The sequence below is a fragment of the Conger conger genome, chromosome 6, assembly GCF_963514075.1.
Source record: "Conger conger chromosome 6, fConCon1.1, whole genome shotgun sequence".
Taxonomy (NCBI): Eukaryota; Metazoa; Chordata; class Actinopteri; order Anguilliformes; family Congridae; genus Conger; species Conger conger.
In genome coordinates this window covers 34,155,024-34,176,678 of record NC_083765.1, presented here as the reverse complement: position 1 = coordinate 34,176,678, position 21,655 = coordinate 34,155,024, and the positions used below count along the sequence as shown (strand labels likewise).

Below are 21,655 nucleotides of genomic sequence, written 5' to 3'. Positions count from 1 at the left end.
ATAAATTCATGAGCTCCAGCTGCAGAATATGCATGTATCCTGGGTGAAATTGTTTTACTCTTGTCTGATATTGGAGTGTTCCAGTGTTGCTCTGCCCAGCTGTCCAGAAAATTAAGCCGGAATAATGAGAAGAAATCCAGAAAACACAGCAGCTCCGCTGGACCAGCTTATCGTTGTTTTTTCAGGGAATGCAGTGTTAATGATTTATTAGAGTGTAAAAATATTCACATAACTTTCTACAAACTGGCTGTGCAGTATGAATAATAATTTCAATATTTGCAGTATTTTGTAGCAGGTTTTATAATTTACTTCTCCATTTGAGCCCTATGGCTGGAACAGGTGACCTGCTGCTGTCCTGCACAGCTGTTTTTGCATTCTTTTCCTCATTCAGCTTTCTCAACTTCTATTTTGATTGGCAAGCCTTGGGATAGCATTGCGATTTTGGGGAGAGTTAGTTTTAAAATAATTAGCCGTTCAATGTACAGCATTACAGTAAACATACAGTTCCTGCTTACACCTGGGCTTCCTCACAATGATTACAGACTGTGTTTTACAATGCCCAAGGGCTGTTTCTCCTGCACATGCCCCTCCACCTCCCTCCCTCTTACTTCCTGTAATCCTTCTCTCCCTCTCCTCATGGCCTCCTCTCTGGAGTTCCGTTTTCTCTCCTCCCAGCAGCGCCAGTGCAGAACTGCCAGCCTGTAATAATAATAACCACTGCAACTTAGTGGATCTTTAGCCTTATGTATTTATGCATGGTTTTAAGACAATCAAATAGTTAGTTATTATACTTTCACTTCATACAGTATGTATTTATTTCATTTTTTTTCATTTATTTGTAACACACTGAAATGCTGCATTACAGGTAGAGAAGTATTCAGATGTTCTTCCCAAAATATTTCTCTAAATGGAGGGGCAATAGAGGGTAAATGCTTTAGTGCTGCCTCTTTGTATGGGCACCCAAGCTTTCCGGCAGATTGCTGCCATATTGAGGTGGAGTAATTTATCCCTTTGCAGGACTGTGTGAAACCCTCTGGTTTTCTGCTGTCTTTTTCTCCGGATGTGCAGTTCAATCTGTTCAGACTGCTGAATGTATTAATTGTGATGTGGACAGGGCTGTTCACTGCCACGACTGATCCACGTGTGGCTCATCAGTCATCACTAGAATTCTACCCCTCGTGTTTGAGGACCTGGGTCTTTAGTCACTAATTAATAACAGTAATAACAGTATCTTGACCTCACCATGCAATCTGCCTGGCGATTTGGCTGGACTGGATCACAGTGTAATTTAGCCTCCGGTAACAGCTGGCATGCCTGACAGATGTGACTACAAAGGCTCTGGAACCGCCAAGCACTGTAAAACTCCACAGCTGCAGAGAATATTGCTGGGTAATGGTTTTATGGATTTATTTCAGATCTATAATGGCCCATTGGTGTCCAGTGAAAAGCCAGGCATACAATTCGGCTAAGCCTTGCACGTTTAAGTATGATCGACTTTATGGTACTAACACACAGACATGTTAAACACATATTTTTCTGTTTCAATGTTTTGTTCTAAACTGTATTTCTCTACAGAAACTGCATTATTCATTTATATTTTCCAGGGAGATCATTTCCTTGATACGGAATTAGTTTTGTATCCATGTACATTTTACTTTTGACTTTCCCATGACTTGCCATCAGATTGTCAGTAATTGACATATTTTTCTTTAAGGCAATTCCTATCACTGGAGTGAGACTCAGTTATGGGATTTCCCTTGAGGTTATGACCGCTTATCTCTATTTTCAGGTCTTCATTGTCCGCACATGATTGAAATGCTTTTTTTTTATTGTTTGTGATATTTGTGATTTAGAGACTCAGACAGGCCAGTTTGATGGTATTCATGATGACAGACACGTCATTCTTAGACACCTTCTCCAGGGCAACGCACAGATGGGAGGGTTTTGCAGTGTAATGGCGGTTCTACGGACACTGGCTTCGTAAGTGCCTTGCGAGTGAAGGAGACGCACAGAGGACATATGGTCAGGAACATTTGAGCGTGAGCTACCACACTCACGCATGTACATTTCCTCAGGGGGGAACACGGATGCAGAATGACAGCTAAGACAGTGGCAATTAGAGGATTTCCTGAATTTCTAGGGGGAGCAAATGATCTGGAGACAAGCTTGAACTGGGTAGAGTGTAATGGAGACTTATGTGTGCTTTTTGGAGTGCAATACGTCCAAAAGATACAGTACATCCACTCATGAGCAGTACATGTAAAGTGTGAATATTATGTTCAGTAGTATCAGGAGGACTGTGAATGTATGGATTTCTTTAAAGTTTAATACACATTGTTTCAACTTTGTGGACCCAAATCATACATATTATATGTAATCGTATTGGAGTTCATCTGTACCACAGATTTCGTCTGTCCTCACAGTACAGGTTGATTTTAATGGTGGTGCACTTGGGACACATGCATCGTTCAACTTGTTCTTCAAAACCAGTAACTATTTGAAAGCAGGCCAGGAATGGACTGCACCTGCAGCAACCACTACAAAAGCTTTAATAATGAGCAGATGAGAGAATTATCGTACGGACTTCCAAAAATTCTCTGATTAAATTTCAGCACCTGCCATAATGTGCTTTCATGACTGAGTGGTTCAGGAACAAAAATCACTTTAGCTCTGCAGGTATCTCAAATTAGCAGGAACCAGATGCGCACAGGGCACTGCTTGTGAAAATAAATCACTGGGAAAATCTTGTCATTGTAATGAAGGAATTTTTACAGTATTAACAGTACAGTGTGAGGTCATAGTGTGAGGTCATAGACATTATTTTTCTCTTTCAAAGCAAGGTATGTTTAGGGGCATCTATTATGTTTTTTTTTTTGATGTGGCATTAGAGAGCTATCTTTCTGTTTACAGTTCCCTTACCAGAGAAGGTCCTGATTAATCTCAGCATTGATCGGTTTTCAGAAATGAAAGAACACACAAAAGCATGGAGTGAGCACGCAAAAGGTTGTTGTACAGTTCTCTCCGTTAGTTGATCTATAGCAGTGTTTATCTCACCGCTGATATAAAAAGGCTTTTCTTTGCTAAATGGAATGTGAAGTGCAACATGTAATTCTGCCGTCTGATAGCTGAAATTATGTGGGGCTGGACTTAATGCTTTGATAAGAGATACACTTATAGGAGGCATCGTCTTTCAGATGAGATGTACTGTATAAACACGATCCTGACTCACTGGAGACATTAACAACTGGTCGTGATTCAGTCAAGATAACAGACAAGCTTACTCCATTAATCTTATATTTTCTTATGTTTAGGAAAGACAACAATATCTATTATTTCAGTTCTTTCAGAGTACACAGTTGCGCACTTCACAGGCCTGTAGGCATTGAACAAAGGAAATAAATATCTATGCTTCTCCACAGCTAAAGTGCCTAACATTTTGTTTCTATATAAATGTCATTTCTGCGTATCGTTAGTTTGCAGGAGAGGAGCACGACTGTGTATAACGTGTGAACAAAGCACAACAGTAGCACTGTGCCTATTGCTTACTCAGTTTCTTCTCCAATTACCATTCATCTTCCTGAAAACGGGGTCAAGGTAAAGTCATGTTTGAGGTAATTAGCCCAGGGCACCCATTGTCCTGACTAGAACATTGTTTAACCAGCAAAGTGAGGTCGTGGTTTAGTCTATATTTTACAATGACCCAGTCTAACAGGTTGACTGTGCTGATGAGGTGAAACAGGGGCAGGTGCGTTCCAGTGTCCTTTCTGTTTGATTTTGCATGGTTTATGCCATTTTAAGGTCATTTTGAAAATGTGTGTCATTTGTGTTCTCTGGATCGAAGCCGCATGCCCACAGAGTTGGTAGATCGAGTTCTCGTCCGTTTAGAAAGCACGTTTACACATGGTCATTATGCAGGGCCCGTTTCTTACGCGTAACATGGAGGCAATCAAAAACATGTGATGGAGGGTAGAGACACAGCTTACGTTGAGGGGACAGCCTGTAAGCTCTTGGTTTTCTGACACTCTAAACCTGCTGGAAAATTTGGACAAAAAAAACCTGGAGAACAGTCAGTCTTTGTCAAAGTGCTGCTAGAACATGCTAAAACATCTATCGAGCCAAATCATCCATTCATTTAAGAAAGCACAAAAAAAAAACCAGACATCAAATAAGTCTTTGCTCAGGAAAGGAAAGTACCGTCTGTTTATGTAACGTGCTCAATACATTAAGTGTTCTTGTGAAGAGGGCATATTTCCAGTGTATGGCAATGAAACAGTGCCTCGGGCACTGTAGCTACAGTTCTTTGGATTAGTCTTTCGAAAACCCATCCGTTGACAATGAGCGGAGAGCAAGAATCGTCTTGCACAGCGTTTGCTTAGTTGGACATGATATTGCTTCTTTCCCACATGCTGTTTATTCAAAATTACAAAAGCCAACCCCGGAGCACTGTAAGCTTCTTCCTTGTACCTTTCATATAATCACAAACCGCTTGCCATCAGAACACCTATGAGGTTCAAGAAACTTAATACAATCTCCTCCATCATTCTCAGTTTCCTCCCTTTGGATACAACTGTTGATAAGTTTAAACAATGCAGATTATTGTTGGAGAATATGGTTTCCCAAGCCAAAAGTATTATGTTGACTGCAATCTTCCCTTTTGAATTAAAGTGCATTGTCACACATCTGTTACAAATGTTCGAAACACTATTCTTGGGTTTGCGTTCTCATGAATTAATAGCACGGGGTGAGTAATTTCATACGTTGAGTAATTTCACGCACATAATGCATGCAGGTTTTGTTCTCTGGGCACTGTATTGTATAACACAAGGCCTAACCAAGGTAACCTTGTTCTCTGAGTGACGGACAATCACTTGACTGTATTTTGTTGCTGCTGTAGTGACATGGGTTTTTGGCCTTTTATGGCCTCTTTTCAAGCTTATTATAAACAGATAAACTCGGTTCCATGCTATACCTGCTATATAGCTGCACCATTGCCCTCTGTGTAATTAGTAGCCAAACAGAATTAAGCTCCCACTGTAAAGCAATCAGGCTTTGATACACTGCAGTGTGGTGAATATGTTTATGCACCTGTTTAATCTACTACCTGTCAGCACTCTCCCCATGGCCCACTGTGGTGACAGATTACATCCAGAGCTGAAGGAACAGGAGCAATTACTGCACATAAGTGACCTGCTGGTATCCACTTCTGTTGGGCATGAGGAAGAGCATGGTCCTCCTAGCTGTAGACGGGGGGTTATTCTGTATGTTTGATGTAATATTCGGTGTGTTGCTGGCACAGCTGCTTATGTGAGGTACATGGAGGTGAGGTGTTCCAATTTTGGAGGTATTTATTTAATAGGTATTTGCACATTGGCTGCAATGATACTCTTATGGTGACGTTATGGTAAACCTCAGGACAAGAACAGGAGTGACAGTTTGATTGAAATACACACACACATACGCACACATGTATGCATATGTACATTTGCACGCTTGGACACGCAAACACATGCAGCGCATATCTGCAGAACACACACAGAAACACTCATGTATGTTAGCACATGCAGACATATACAGACACACACACACACACACATACAGTACGGTAGTGATTATTTCTTATTAACAGTGTAGTACCATTGAGAACACAAAGTACTGTTCAGAATATGCCATGTGTTATTTCTGCAAATCTAAACTTGACTGAAGCGTGAAGCTTTACTGTACAAACTTTCACAGACACAGCTTGTCCCAAGCTTACCTTCCATAGCTATTATGTCCCTTTATTCCACTCATAAGATTTTAAATCTCAGCCAAGGTTTCATTAAGCCTTTATAATCACTGAGCTGTGATGTTATTGCTCATACACATCTCCCATAGATGTCAACTAAATAAATAATGATTCCAAGTTTCATAAGGTTATCTTCACAAGGTATATTAAATCGGCATCAAGATTTAATAGAGTTCAATTTTGACTTGACTTCAGTGAAGAAGTCTGTTTTTTTTGTTTATTCTGGACTGCTATTTCAGAGCTCCACTGTTCGGATGCAGGGTTATTTCAGGTGTGTAATGTCTGTGTTTTAGTAGCGCATTGGTACAATTTCTATATATTGATACATATTTGTTGTTATGCCTATCAGGGCTCTGCACATTGAGATGTGCTTCTAAATTATCTTTCCAATTAGCAGACATCCATTTTCAGGAGCAAAAGTCCCTAAATTGGGAGCATTGCACAGCCCTGCCTATGATGTTTGTTCCAGTTAAGAGTTTTTGAATAGGAGCTGCTCAGACAGAATAAAATGAATAATTGATGTCCACTCTATATCACCCCTTGTTCTCCATGTGTGACCATGTCTAAGAAGACCATGCATGCATTTATTAACAGTTGTTCTTTGTACTTTTCCCAGTGCAACATGTATATTTAAATGCAGGACACTCATAGTGGATTCTGTGAGCCATGAGACTGCTCCTACGTGTCGGCTGTGAACTACTGAGTGACTTCCTTACATCAATTCTGTATTCTTGTTCAACAGTGGTGTCATAATGTTTGGCCTTTGTACTCGTGTTCATAGAAAAATATTGTATTCAATAATGTAGTATGACAAATGCCTCCACCTTCTAAATGAGATGTTAAGCCCGACTCCCTGGGATCATTAGAGACCTCATGGGACTTACTGCAAAGAATAGGGGGGCTCCCCGGGGGTCTGGCAAAGTTCCCAGCGTGGCTCTCTGAGCCTGGCCAGCTAAGAGTCCCCTGCCTTAACTGGCTTAATAATTCTGTCCCTCACCACCCAAGCCGATGTGTGGTGATTGATCTGGCACAAAATGGCGCCCAGGTCACTGAGGTGCGTTTCCTCTCATTCACCGATAATGGACAATGAGACCAAGGGATGAAAGGCACTACATAAATGCAATAAATTATTAAATAATGATGACAAATAACTTTGAGACCCCCACAATATAATAACAGTGTTCTCTGTGTTTGCAGGGTTTTTTTGACGTGTCTGTAACAGGCTTTAGTGCCTCTATTTCTTACCTACAGGTGTGTTAGGTTCATGCCACATAACATGTTTATATCCATCATATCAGTCCAACAATCTGATTCTGTATGTAAAACTATTTCTAGAGTTTTCAGTTTTGATATAGTTGCACCATTCATCGCATTGATACTGGGAGTTAATGTGCATAGATTGTCAGAGGCTTTACCTCAGGTAAGAAGCTCACAGATGCTTCCATATTCTTAATGCAAGAATCACATAGGGCCTAATGAGAATAGAGTTAGTGATTTGTTCCAACATTGCACATTCCTCACATAATGCCAAGGCCAGGGTTCTATACGTATAACTGCAGTGTGCTTTGTTAATTAAATGTGTTCTCATTACATTTATGACATAGTCCAGTGGTTTTTGAAATGGTTTTGTAATGAGGAGTAGCACTTGAGGAGTAATGAGGAGGAGCAACTACTCATTTTCATCATGCGGCATTAAGGATGAAACACTGAAAATGGTCTTTTTTCTATTAAGGAGTCCACAATTCCAAGCATGAGAAAGTCATCGTGGTGTCTGGAGATGGAACAGTGCACAGTCCAGACTTCCCCCACACCTACCCCCGCAATAGGCTGCTTGTGTGGAGGCTCATTGCCGCCGGCGATAACGTTCGCATACAGCTGACGTTCGATAAAAGATTTGGGCTGGAGGATCCGGAAGATGGAATATGCAAGTGAGTACAACCGCAGGCGTGTGTCTGACATTTTAGCACTCTTAGCTTTCGCACTTAGCTTCCTTTTTCATGTAGATACAATCCATTGAAACCAATTCATTTTCAAAATGCATGCTGTAAAACAGACAGCTCTTGGGTTGAAGCAGGTGAGCAACAGAACCCTCTGTGAGTGTTACAGTAATATTCCATAATAATTATATATCTCTTCTCATTGCATTTACATACACTGCATTTTACATGGTCACATACATCCTGACCAAGTTTTATATTAATTTAGGGAGATCCTGGTGGTTGCGGGACATAGCAGGGTGTCAGTATCTGGTCTGGCTATTCCTACAGTGCCCCCTGGTGGCTGTGCAATGCTTACACAGTACCACCGCAGACGGGTCATGATCACCTTCCAAAGCCAGGCCTGGCGAGATCCATGAATGGGACCCTGTGTTCTGTTAAATAGCGACCTGGACTAGCCTTTTCCAAGAAGGTCATTCTACAGAAGGCAAAGAGATGACTGCTGTGCATTTGGCAAGAGACCTGGCATTCGATACAGCACACATTCATTAGCAAAGAGTGGTGAGACACAGGGTACAGGACACAGTGGGATAATAATAAATAATAATAATTTTTATTTAGCTGATACTGTTATCCAAAGCGACTTTGATCAGTTGATTAGACTAAGCAGGGGACAATCCCCCCGCAAGCAATACAGGGTTAACGGCCTTGCTCAAAAGCCCAACAGCTATGCGGCTTGAACCACCAACCTCTTAGTCAAGCACCTTAGCCGCTAGGCTACAGGCTGCACCACATAGGATACCCTGGACACACAACCTCACAGAGACCTGTCCTGCTGTATCCTCTCCGTATCGACAGCAGCATTGCATCGCAGGTTGAGCTCATGTAGCAGCAGCTCTTGTGTGTGAGACAGACATCGGTTGCATTGTTAGATGGCGTGTCTGGCGTGGGAGAAACACAGCCGGTAAAGGCGTGGGATACTGCCCTCTGCTGATGGGGAGCACGCAGTGGTCCTGCGCGGTGACGCCACGCACAGGCATGCTGGGAGGGACACGGGCGAGCTGGATGCTGTGGAGAGAGCTCTCTGTAGGGACCTGCAGACCAGATGGATGTTCCACAGTAATCTCAGCATCCTGCTGCTCCCATGGCAGTCTCATAGCGTTAATGCTTTTGTTCATCTTTGGTCAATTTCCTGTCCCAGGAAGTACTGCGTGTGTGTGTGTGCTCATGCGTGCATGCGTGTGTGAGCGTGTGTGTGTATGTGTGCGTGTTTTAATCTGTATATTACAGTACTTTACATAACAATTCATATGCATTTTATATGATTACATTTTAATTGATACATATATGAAGTACTGCCAGAATTGCCAGTTGCAGTCAAGAGATTAACTCTGGTCTTTGCAAAATGCTTAAAATGAAAGCAATGGACTGAATTAGAAAGAAGGTACCCAGCATATTCAACACAGCCATAATCTGACGACATTCAAATTAAGGTCATACCGACAATGGAAGACAAAGGCATATTGTCAAGTGTATGCACCTATTCTCTATTTTACAATACAATCTTGTATTTGCTTCCCTGGTGAAAAAAGTCACTGTTTGATACAATGTTATTAGAAAAGAATACACCATCACTCTCCTGATTGTTTGGTTTTGCATGTAACCATTTTCCTTACATTGTGTGAAAAGAAAACAGTTGTAAAAATAGCTGAAACAAACATCCTAACTGCTAAAATATACCTTTAAAAAAATTCCTTTAGTGTTGCTAATGGGTGCACTAAACACAAGGTTAGAAATCAATAGTATAATTGATACCATGATAAATTTTAGATGGCAATTGAATTAATTTGAAAGAAGTCAGCACTTAATATAGTGTAGAAGACAAAGCACTATTAAAGACCTGTCTGATAGAAAGTAATTATTGTACTTTTTGGGAGCAGCATAACAGTGCTTTGATTGCAATCTGATTTTGGAAGCAGCACACCAGTGTGCCATCAGTTTGTACTGATGAACTTTTCTTTGACGGTTCAGGTATGACTTCATCGAGATCGAGGAGCCTGATGAGGGCGCTGTTCTGGGCCGGTGGTGTGGCTCAGGGTCGCCGCCGGGAACACAGGTGTCAAAGGGGAACCAGATCAGGATACGGTTCAGATCGGACCAGTACTTTCCCTCAAAACCGGGATTCTGCATCCATTACTCCCTGCTCCCAATGGTAAGGACTCTTCTCAGTCTTGTTTGACAGCCTTCCACACTTTTCCTGATGTGTGGGTGTATACACCAGTGCTGGATCACTGCTGTATCAGACCATGATAAAATGTTTTACTGGGGAGCATCTGCAAATAAATAATTGAGCTTATTAAATAATTTAGAACAGCTGTCATAATTCCTATTTCAGCCGTTCAGATATTATTTAACGTCTTTTTCTGCCCTTGATGTAGCTGTATAAAAGATGATTTTGGAGAAGGGAGATCACTGAGATCCTGTGTTGTTGGTATTCACGTCGTGACAGATTTAGCTGTCTCAATGAGAAAAAGGCTCCACAGTAGCCGGCTGGCTGTTTGCCTGTGGTTAAATTAATTCCAAGATTAATTCTTCTGGCTGGGAGAAAAAGAAGGATTAACAAGATGGAGGCAGAGTTTGGCCTCTGACTTTGGACGTGCCTGTGAAAAACATAGATTTTTGCATCGGCTATAATTCCTCATCCTAAGAAGCAAATGGAGACACAAAATGTCTGCTGTCAATCCCAGAATGCCCCGGGATGTTTTTCATGCTTTTTTGTCTGTAATTCTTTTGTGAACTTTTTAAAATTGATTTTTCAATACAGGAAACGGAAAAAAAGACAAAACAAAAGTCCCTCCCCTCCCCCCACCTTTTTTGTCTGTCATTTAATTGATCATACTATAGATTGATATGATATGAGCTCTGTAGTCCAAAAAAAATGTAGGCCTTAAAGAGCAGCTTGGGCTATTTCCAGAATAAGTATACCAATTTTCAATTAATATCACATATTCAGCTAAAATAAACACCTATTTGAAAATGTGTGATTGGGTGGCCAAATGGTGCATTTACAAGGTTGTCAGGCCAAAAACTTTCCCTAATGATCAGTTCCTCAGAAATGCCCCTTAATATAACATAACAAACCAACAGACTACCACTGACTGTAGTGTGAATTCTATTTTCTCCAGATCAAGTAGTTAAATTGTAAAAAATAAACTGTGATAGGGATGGGTAGTTCCATTCCATTCCTGGGTATGAAGGTATTTATTTCCACTAATTATACAGGCTGAATTGGCCAATTAGCCTTTTGCACCAATGGTAGTTCACTTATAGATTAGACAAGTAAAATTTAACTAAAATGTCAAAACCATCTAATGATTAAAAGTAAATTTAATGTGTTTAGCGTCTGTCATCATATGTTATTGGCAATACGTTATGGAAACATTATGTACAATTTAAGTCTCTTGGTTTAGGATATGTCCTTGAATACGTTTAGACTTGAATAAGCTTATTTTCTCAGTGGTGTCAGAGGATGTTTTTTGTCCATTTCCTTGACTGTCTTGAGCTGACTTGAGCTGTCATTGACAATAAATAGTATTTATTGGGCACTTTGTATGTACTGTTGGCAGTATGCCTGACAGACTTCAGTTTGAATTATGGATCAAAGCAAGCAAAATTATACTCACAACTTTGAAACTGAAAATGAAACTGACAGGTGAACTTATGTTATTCAACCTAGAATTGGTATAAACTTATCAGTGAATCTGAATTTCAAGCCTCTATTTCCTTCATGTTACTCTTGAGCCTTTGCATCCTAACAAATACATACACTCAGTGAGCACTTTAGTAGGTATTTATTAGACTTATTTTTAGACGTATTGGTCTTCTGCTGCTGTAGCCTAACCAGGTGTGTTCAGAGATTCTAATCTGCATGCCACTGTTGTAATGTGTCATTATTCGCGTTATTGTCACCTTCCTGTCTGGCCATTCTCCTCTGACCTCTCTCATTAACAACACATTTGTGCCTGCAGAACTTCTGCTCAGTCGATCTCTGCAAACTCTAGAGACTTGTGTGTGAAAATCCCAAGAGATCAGCAGTTTCTGAAATACTCAAACCACCCTATCTCGCAACAATCATTCCACAGTCAAAGTCACTTAGATCACATTTCCTCCCCATTATGACATTTGGTCTTTCGTCAGCTGAACCTCTTGACCACGTCTGGATTCTTTTATGCATTTAATTGCTGCCACATGATGGGCTGATTACTACCTAATAAAGTACTGTGTACATTCATATGCCATACTCTCACTAAACCTATTATGCAGAATATTATGCAGTATTACATATCATGGGGAAGATCACATGCTACTTTTGTTGTTATTTGCCTGAAGTCAGTTCAGCTTTTTTATGTTCATGCTCTGTTACATTGGTTCACTGTGTTCCAATAGCACAAGGCCATGTTTCATGATAGTGGTGAGCACAAAAAAGCTAACATTCTATACAGTTGGCTTCAGGTACAAATTTAAGCTCATCCACCCCTTCACTCTCTGTAAAGAATGGGGAACATGCAACATTTTACCACAGAACTGTGAAATTTATATTTGTAATGCACCAAATTATTACATTGATCATGCTGCCAAAAGAGACGTTGTACCCTGTCTCACTTCTGTATCATGTTAATTGAAATATGTTAAGACAACCAGTTACATAAGAGTTAAGAGAATAGTGATTAACATGTAAAATCAAAACCTTATCATCAGCTTGTAGGATCCTCCATGATGTCTTTAACAGAGTTATTCTGACATTTGCTCCAAAATAATCACTTGATAGAATAGAATAATATGTTTAAAATAATGTTTTATGATGTAGAATAAATTAAATATATAAAGTATTCTGATACAAAAAATGTAGAACTAATGCATTGTGACAAATGTATGTGCCATGGATGGATTTTTGCATGAGAAAAATAAGATAGCAGTGTTCCCTTTCTAGGCTGCTCTGTGATACCATTTTCCTTTGATGTGCAGTCTTTTTCTCAGTTGTTTATAGGATCACGCTTGCCAGAGGTTTCCCGCTTATGTCAATAAGGCCCATTGTTTCAGTGCAACAAAGCCTCACTTCATATTCCTGGTCTCAGTTAACAGGCTTTTACTGAACATTTCATTTCTTAAATCATGGTTCACCATGAAAAGAAAAAAAGATGACACATTTTTGGTGCATCTGAATGTTAATTCTGTCTTACATGTGGTTTGTGTTTCAGGCCCAATATAATATATATATTTTAATAAGTAATATTCAGTCATTGTCTAAATTTAGCAAACAGGCTGGCACAAGACTTTGGTTCTCTCTCTAAAAGAATGCTGTGTTGTTCTGAGGGGAGGTGTGTTTTCATGAGAGACGACAGGCGAAATCTCTGCTGGAGTCTGGGTACTATTTTTATCGTGGAGGAGGTTGATGTCTGAGGAACCTATAATTTTACAGCAGCTGTGAAAGCCAGGCATTGGACAAGCCCCCATGAAGAGAATGTTTATTGTTTAGAATTTAATTAATTTTATGTTTCCTATTAAAATTTCTGGTCATGTTTGTCAATTTTGTTTTGTCTCTGAGAAAAGACAGAAAGGCTTTATCATATCTGATTTATTACATGCAGCAAGAGTTCACTTCAGTTAACAGGATTGTTGGAGTACATCTAGCACATGAACACTAAATGAAAGCATTTGAACAATGCTTCTACATTTCCTCGAATTCATGCTTGCATAAATGTGTAGCTACGTGCGTGCGAGTGTGTGAAATTTATCTTGGCACTCAAGACGTTTTCTCTGTCCAAACAACTTGGATATTAATGGAATATAAAATACGTAAAATACATCTGGAATGCTATGGATGTCTGCTGCACATTTCCTGTATGATGCTTGTAATGCTCCGTTTTTTGTAGTGTGCTGTTTGTGTTTTATAAACTTTTGTGTTTTTATTCGCCAAGCCCTTAACCCAATAATATACAGTAGATCCTCTTTAAGGATTTTTAGACACTTATTTGCCCACTGATTGCATGCGGTTTGACATATTAATTTAGTTTAGTTTTGTTTAATTTATGACTGTACAGCAAATCCTACCCACCTACATGCCAATACAAACTCTGCTTTAACCCATTAACTCCTGCTCTTATTCTCAGTATGGGCAATAACTCACATTTAACGCACATTTAATGACCATTTGCATTCTTAAACTTGCCAAGGAGCTTAATTACAATAGTGGCAGCACAAATATATGAATGTTAACTGTGGGGAAATGTGCCATATATGTTATATATATGTTATACAGTACAGGCTATATGTTATATACTGTTTGTATATAATACAGAGTTTCATGTCTAGCAAATATAGCAGTTCAGAGAATTTCCACATTTCCACACTTTTGATCATTTTGTAAAGCTTTATCTCCCAATTGTTTCTGCAGATTTGAATGCCCAGCCATATGCATAGTTACCCCTGGCATTAGCTGGGAAGGGAAGGATTCAGCAACCCCTGCAGGTTACAGACTGCTTGCTCAAGCTGCGCATGAAGCGTCCTCCTTTGGCTCTGATATCATAGACTTTGATGTGAAATGGGGGGAGCAGTTTGACATCACTGGCTTTGGAGGAGAGCACATGTCCTGTGTATTCTCCAGGATAAGTGCAGCGAGTGAATATGATTGGGCATTCCACCATTGGGAAACCGCCACACGGTAATGAGTATGCATGTTAAGTGAATTTAATTGGCTGTAGTGGGCTGCTGGCCTGTCACTCTTATTGGGGCAGTTGACAGTGCTAATGAGAGTAAAGCCGCTGGTTCGCACGAAACTCGGCTGGGCTTTTTGTGTGGATCCCTTCATTCTGGAAGCCTGTACAAACAGCAGCTCTCTGTTCCTCTGTGGTAAACCAGAGCTACCAGGGCCTCTGGCCACAGGGAAGCAGTTAGTTTATATTTAAACAGCAATAATTCCTCTTTACCACTTCCATGCGAGGAAAAAAAGAGTCCCATCTGTAGTTGTTTTAAGGAAGAGTTTTTTGCGGACATTAAGGGCAGGCGAAAAGGTTGTGAAAACATTGGCGCACAGAGGAAAGATTGACATTAAAAAGACTCGAGTGAAATTGTCTTTGAAATGGAAGCTGTGGGATACCCGCTCACGGAGGCTAAATTCTGAAGTCTGGCTTCCACCACGCACTAAGAGGCATTGTGGTCCCTCGTTGCTGAACAACGGTGTATCCAAGAGCAAGGAATTCTGGGAAAGGGGAAAGGCAGCTCTGTAATTCCACCTGAGGAAGGGTGCAGGGGAGAGTAGTTCTTGTCATTTCTGGCAGTGCTACACAGGGATCTCAGTGGTTTTGAAATATGGGGCCTTTTACTATTAAGTTCAAAACTTTTTGATCATTGAGCGATAAAGAACAACTTTACCTGCGCCTTTCCTTATTGCATATTTAGACTGAAAAGCTTGGCCCTGACCAGCGCATTGTTTATCTTTGGATAGGAAGCAGTTGCAAAGCATTCACTCAGGAAGAGAACTTCAATACAAGCTTCTGTATTTCCTTCAAGATATATCCACTGTGTGTGTCTGTATTAAAACAAAACCCAGGGTAGAATTTTGGTAGCATGTATTGCAAACATTTCTAAATCTTCTGGAAAGCCACTGGTTTTATTATATCCTTGAAAGACATTTACATTTCAGTTAATTTTTGTACAAGATTCACGGTACAGATCGATTCACGCTGTATCGGAACCTCAGCAAAGAATGAAATGCCTAGGATGAAAACATATTGTGTTTAACATAAAAAGCAGTGAGTTATTATGATTGTAATTTCTGATTGATTGCATTACAGAAATTGTGCCTCGTTTGAATAGTGAATGCACTGCACATAGGCAACATATTTGCATATTTTAATCTCTTAAAGGCACATTCCACAAAGGTTTCATCTCAGGATCAGATCATTGCCCTTTGAAGTCTTTCTTATTTGATTTGAGTTCACTCAGCTGGCATTCTACAGTATATAATGTCTATTGACATTTATTCCATTTCCTGAAAAGTTTGAAAGAATGCCTTTATGTTCTTGCTCAGCCTGTATCCAGTCTTGAACACTTTTTATTAAATAAGGCTGGATAGAAAGGAGGTTATTATTCTGCATCGGTCCCAGAAGATTGATACACTACAGTGCATTTATTCATACTGTAAGACACTGTATGCCAATGTGTAAGACCATTTGGTCCAGTGAAACAGAAAATAATTGACAATCATTTTCTGAAATAATTTGAAGCATGAAATGGGACTAAGTAAAGTTTTCTTTAGAAGACCGGACACCATAATGTCAGAAGAGGGTTCCCCACATCACACAGACAGTTGTAATGCAGCAAAAACAACATTTAGACTAATTAATAAAAAGGAGGTAGGAGGTTATAGACAGGACCTATTGTCCCTAGATGATTTGAAGATAACAACAGTCAAGCCTACAACAGAAGCCTACAACCTAAATTGCCTTAAATTGTATTCATATGAACTGTAAGTAAGCCTCAGGGCTCTTTCTAATTTAATGTATTCAAGTCAGATAAGAATGGTGTTTTAAATAAAAGCAACGGAAGAATTGCAAATATGTCTGCGGTATTTTCATCATGGAGGCAACAGGTCTGATATATTATCAGCCTGACAAAAAAGTCCTACACTTTTATATGAAATGAAAACCAATACTCGGTCTTGAGCTCGTTGTGTTTGTCCTAAACGTCAGAGCGTTCCCTCGACTCCAGCCCCCTCGGCCCTGCCCCCGGCTCTGCAGACTGTGGAAGTGTTGACGGATGCGGTCGCTGGCTTCAGCACGGTGGAGGAGGTTATGAAATACCTGGAGCCGGATCATTGGCAGCAGGATGTGGAGGAGCTGTACAAACCAACATGGCAGGTGCTGGGGAAGTCCTACAATCACCCCAGGAAATCCAAAGGTATCTGTTCCATTTCTGCTTTGTTCCCCCTTGTGTTGCTTAATTCTTTTACTCTTCATGGTCCTCCTGTGACTCCACTTGATGCTGCTGTGTGTCGGGGGGGGAAGTGCTCTGTCGGTTGGGTCTGATTCATGGCCTCATCCAGATGAGAGCGTTGATGTTGGCCTGTGCATATACAGTGGCTTCAGAAAGAATTCAGACCCCTTCACTTTTTGCACTCAATAACCCATAATTTTTTTTAGAAGTGTTTGCAAGTGTATGAACTGAAATCTTTCAGTGAAGGGGTCAAAGTGAAAGAGTGAAAGAGTCTAAATACTTTCTGAAGCCACTGGATATAAGTTTGGCCTGCAGGGGCTGAAGCCATGTCTTTCTGTGAATCTAAAACTCAGTTTTGCATAACAATGCAAAAATATAAATGAGCATTATGGTATATAGAGTGTATAGAATAAGTACTGAAGAAAACAAAATCACAAAATACAGCCATTGTTGTTAGACTAAAGTGTGTATTCATGTTTATGAGTGGCTAAGAATAAGGGCGTCTGCTCGATGCCTGAGTGTAAATGTGAGTGTAAATGTGTTTTGGCCCGATGGCCCACAGGTGTGGTGGATCTGAACCTGCTGAGAGAAGAGGTGAGACTCTACAGCTGCACCCCTCGAAACTTCTCCGTAGCCCTCAGGGAGGAGCTGAAGCGGACCGACGCCATCTTCTGGCCCAGCTGCCTGCTGGTGCAGCGCTGTGGTGGGAACTGTGCTTGCTGTGCCCACAGGTGCTACGACTGCCACTGTGCGCCCACCAAAGTCACCAAGAAATATCACGAGGTATGGACCACCATTTTGATGGTCTAGAGAAAATGCATGGATAGTTATTTGTGAATGTAATAACTGAGGGAGGTGTACAGTGTGGTTGGGCATATTAGACATTTGAAATCTTGCATGATATGCAGCAGTGGCCCCTGTTGGTCATTTCACTACCTGCAGCTTCACATACTCGACTTGCAGTGCGTTGTGTAACAGCAAGCAGTGGCTGACAGCACGTGCTTCAGTGGAGAGTGTGTGCTTATCTGCTCTCCCCTGACTCCATACTGGAGGATTCTGCACTGAGCGCTGATTCATTACATTGGCCATTAAAAATTGGGAAGAAAAGGAGGAAATGGTTGTTTGAATATGATTATGAACCCCTGCACTTCAGGGGTTCATATTCATATATTTCTTGATTGAAAAAAGATATTAATAATAATTCCACTGTTATATTTTATTTGAAATTGTCCATAGCAGGTTACTTAAGTCAGCAGTCTTATCGCGTTTGTTCGCCTGGTAGGTTCTCCTGCTGAGACACAGAGCCGGAGGTCGAGGAATCCTGAAATCTCTGACAGACGTACCCCTGGAACACCATGAGGAATGTGGCTGCATGTGCAAAAACCATTCCGAGGGGTAGAAGTGTGCCAGCTTGCCTGCTTCAAAGGGCACAAACTGTACGCCTTACAGCGAGGCCCAACTCCCAGTCGTCTCTGCTGCAGATTTACGGATGCCGGCAAAATGGGATGCCCTTACACCAGCTGTCCGGTTTTTATATAAAAAAACAAAAAACAAATTACGAATGGATTTTTAAACGTCTGGAGGAGTCCTGTTGCTGAGCAGCACGTCCTCAAAGAGAGGTCAGGGAACGTGGCGCTGGACAGGAGCTGTTAATTACTTGCTCTTTTATATCACTGGAATGCTTTCCATTTGTTTTCAGTGGCTGGGTGTGCAAGCCGCCAAGAGGCCTCTTTGGAGAAACAGAACCGTGTCCAAAGCTGTGGAAAGCTTTGGCAACCGCTGCCCTTTGACTCCCTCTAAACTTATTTTGCTGAAGACGGTTTTAAATTCCGAACACATGGTCTTAAGGGTGTCTTGGAAAAGCGCAAACCCTTCACTGGAGGTTTGGTGCGTGTGTGGAACACAGCCCCCTTCGTTGCCATCCCTCTGAAAGGCACGCAGGCCTTTACTGCCTGTTGAAGCTGCAGTTTTAGGAGAGATTGCACAATACAGTTCCTCAAGCTCTTTACTGAGGCTGTCTTCACTCTGAAACAGTTGTAGTTTTTAGTATTTTGTAGTTTTTTTTATTCTCAATACTGTCTTATATCTTACCAAAGGTATTTAACACTTCTTTTGTTTTTCCCACACGGTTCCTGCCTTTTGTCCTCTTATTTTGTCTCTTGTTCCTGCAATTTGTAATATAAGAAGTAGAGACTGATAGGAGCTACAAATAACCCTGATTAAAGGAAGAGAGGAAATGAGCTTTTACTGCTGGTTCCAGGCATTATGAGCGAGGTCAGGAAGCATCATGTTACATGTACGCTCTTTTAAAAGGAATGCTACGGTGGAGTGAGGTCAAATAAACCCACACTGGACCTACAGTAAAACATGGCACTTCAGTTTTCTACTGGAGCGAGGACCTCCTCCTTTAAATTCAGGAAAATACTTTCCAATAATATGAACCAACTCGGATGAGATGTGTTGGTATCATATAAAGCCTGCAGTCATTTCATACACTACAGTGATGTAGATACTATTTAAGTAGGATGTCTGATCCTTTTTCATCTTTGTTTTTCTTTTCAGAACTGATATATGGTAGGTATTTTCTTGGGATGGAAGATTATTTAGCAGCCATTTGATTCTTTTTTGTTAACAGCGAAATTGGTTTCCAAGCATTCAATATTACTACTCAAGAATGTGATTATTCACCGTTGCATACTGTAATCACAGTTAGTTTTGTAATTGCATTCATATCACAGTGTGAGTTTACAGTTCATGTGTCGAAACTGAAAAAATATTTTGTGTACTGTAAATAAACTTCTAACCTTCCCATATGTCTAATCAGTCTTCCAGTTCTCAATGAGCAAACTATCATTGCGACAGTCAGTCAATTTTGGTTAAAATACACATTGAAAATGTTATCATCACTGATCTTAAATGGAAGATTAACCCAGGTTCAGTTGTGGACTGGACTGCATAATGCATACATCTGCAGTTAACAATTGAGAATGTGTTCAGAATTTGTGCTCAGAAACCATTAATAAAATGCTTTGTTTTTAATGTCCAGTTCATAATTTCGTTTATACGAAAACTGCCGGTGGTTAAGTGGGAGCATGTACTTACGGAAATGTCTTAGTGGATTGTTTACTGTACAATAACTAGACAAATGCTAACTATATTAAGTATCTCTCTGTCTCTCTCTGTCTCTCTCTCTCTCTCTCTCTCTCTCTCTCTCTCTCTCTCTCTCTCTCTCTCTCTCTCTCTTTCTCTCTCTCTCTCTAATGCGATTATATTAATGTTAGACTGATAATAAATGTAAATATTATTATATGTGCCTTTATTATGCACATAATAACAGTGCACCTAATGGCAGGCGCTTATGTAATCTTTTCAACAACATAAAATGTCTGTCTGAAGTATGAGTAATGCAGATGAATGATCAAAAGATTATTTCTGGGCATCCCTGTGATGTAAAGCAGTGCGGTACGTTAACTGTAATCACCCTGGTGTTGTAAAACGTTAGGGCTGGATTGTGGGTTTGGGCAAGGTCCAGCAGTGTGTCTGTGGTTTTTCCATAGGGGAGTAATGAGAGCCTGAAAGGCACCTGTCAGCCTCTGAGTGTGTTTAGTAACAGGGGGATTAATGCACTAAACACTGCTGCATGGGACAGACCATTAGGCATTACGACAAGCCCTCAGAAAAACGAGAGGCACCGTCATTACAGCATAATGCATCTTTGGTGTTATTGTACAGTGCAATGGCATTGTACAGGAGTTTAACCTTATACATACTCTGTTAAATACATTATTTATATTTATTAGGGACTCGTATTTTATGTATTTGAAGGCTTATATGAGACTATGGGGAAAAGGTTTTACTTTTTGGGAAGTTTTTCCAGTAGTAATCAAACATGACTTGTGGCACTGGTGTCTTAAAACTATATTCCCCAAATGACCGTGTTCCCTTCTGAGGACTAAGCTCAGCTAATCAACGTGAGTTATCCTAAACGATAACCGCATGAAATTTAGCCGTCTTCTGTGGTCAGCCTTCATTAATGCCTTTGGTCCACAGTGTTGTTTTCCTTGGTTTGCCAAAGTCTTTGCCACATTCAGATATCTTTCACTTGATATTTTATAGCTAAAATAAACCAATCGTATTAAATCAGCCCATGCGATATTTACCAGAGATGACAGACTTTGTGGGCTACTGTTGCGCTTCGAAATGTGGATAATAATGGTTCTGGAAACATGCTTAATTTTCTCCTCACCAACATCTGCTTTGCAGGTGTATGCTTGCCATAATGATCTGCTGGAAGAGACCATTAAGATCTCCCATTCCACACGCCAGAGAAGTTGCCACATGACTACAAACTCAGCTGTAATCACAACTATATCATACTTACTGTATTACAATGAGCATGGGGCTTTATGTTACTGATAAAAGATGGAAGCGATTCTTTGTTTCTAAAAATGTGTATAAGAATGTATCGTATATCATACAAGGTATGACTGGTAACCAATAGATCCAAGACATTACAAGGGGAGCGCGGGGTAAGTAGTCATATAGGTAAGTTGTCAAACTGTTCATTTCCAAAACAAGAGGGACAAGCTCAAAACTGTAATAGCCATTTCATATGACTTCATGTTCTGAGGTCATGTCCAGTTCACATGTGGTCACAATAATCTGCAGTCATGGCAGTTTTCTTATTTTTCACCTTCAAAAGTATAACAAATGGCACTAAAACTTTTTTTAGGTATGAATGTTCAAAACTATATTTTTGTAGAGGAGAGAATAAAGAATTACAGACGTTCTGCAGTTGTTTCTCATGAAGATTGTTGATAGACAATAACGGGGGTGCCAGCAATTGAGCCTGGGGGACGAAGCACCTCCCAGATCCCAGATCCGCCCCGCTGGTACTTTGATTAATCATTAAGCTGATGCTATTGATGAAGTTATATTT

General features: G+C 40.4%; 1 protein-coding gene across 1 annotated transcript in view; it reads left to right on the top strand.

Annotated features, from left to right (window-relative positions):
• The window catches only part of LOC133131329 (platelet-derived growth factor C-like), a 30,348-nt gene extending 12,159 nt beyond the window's left edge, over positions 1-18,189 (top strand). The window contains exons 2-6 of the mRNA XM_061246634.1: positions 7,518-7,713; positions 9,754-9,934; positions 16,473-16,680; positions 17,279-17,499; positions 17,999-18,189. Of these exons, the coding sequence (XP_061102618.1) occupies positions 7,518-7,713; positions 9,754-9,934; positions 16,473-16,680; positions 17,279-17,499; positions 17,999-18,115 (923 nt within the window). The 3' untranslated portion in view covers positions 18,116-18,189. The remainder of the gene's footprint in view (positions 1-7,517; positions 7,714-9,753; positions 9,935-16,472; positions 16,681-17,278; positions 17,500-17,998) is intronic.
• The last annotated feature ends 3,466 nt before the right edge of the window (positions 18,190-21,655 follow it).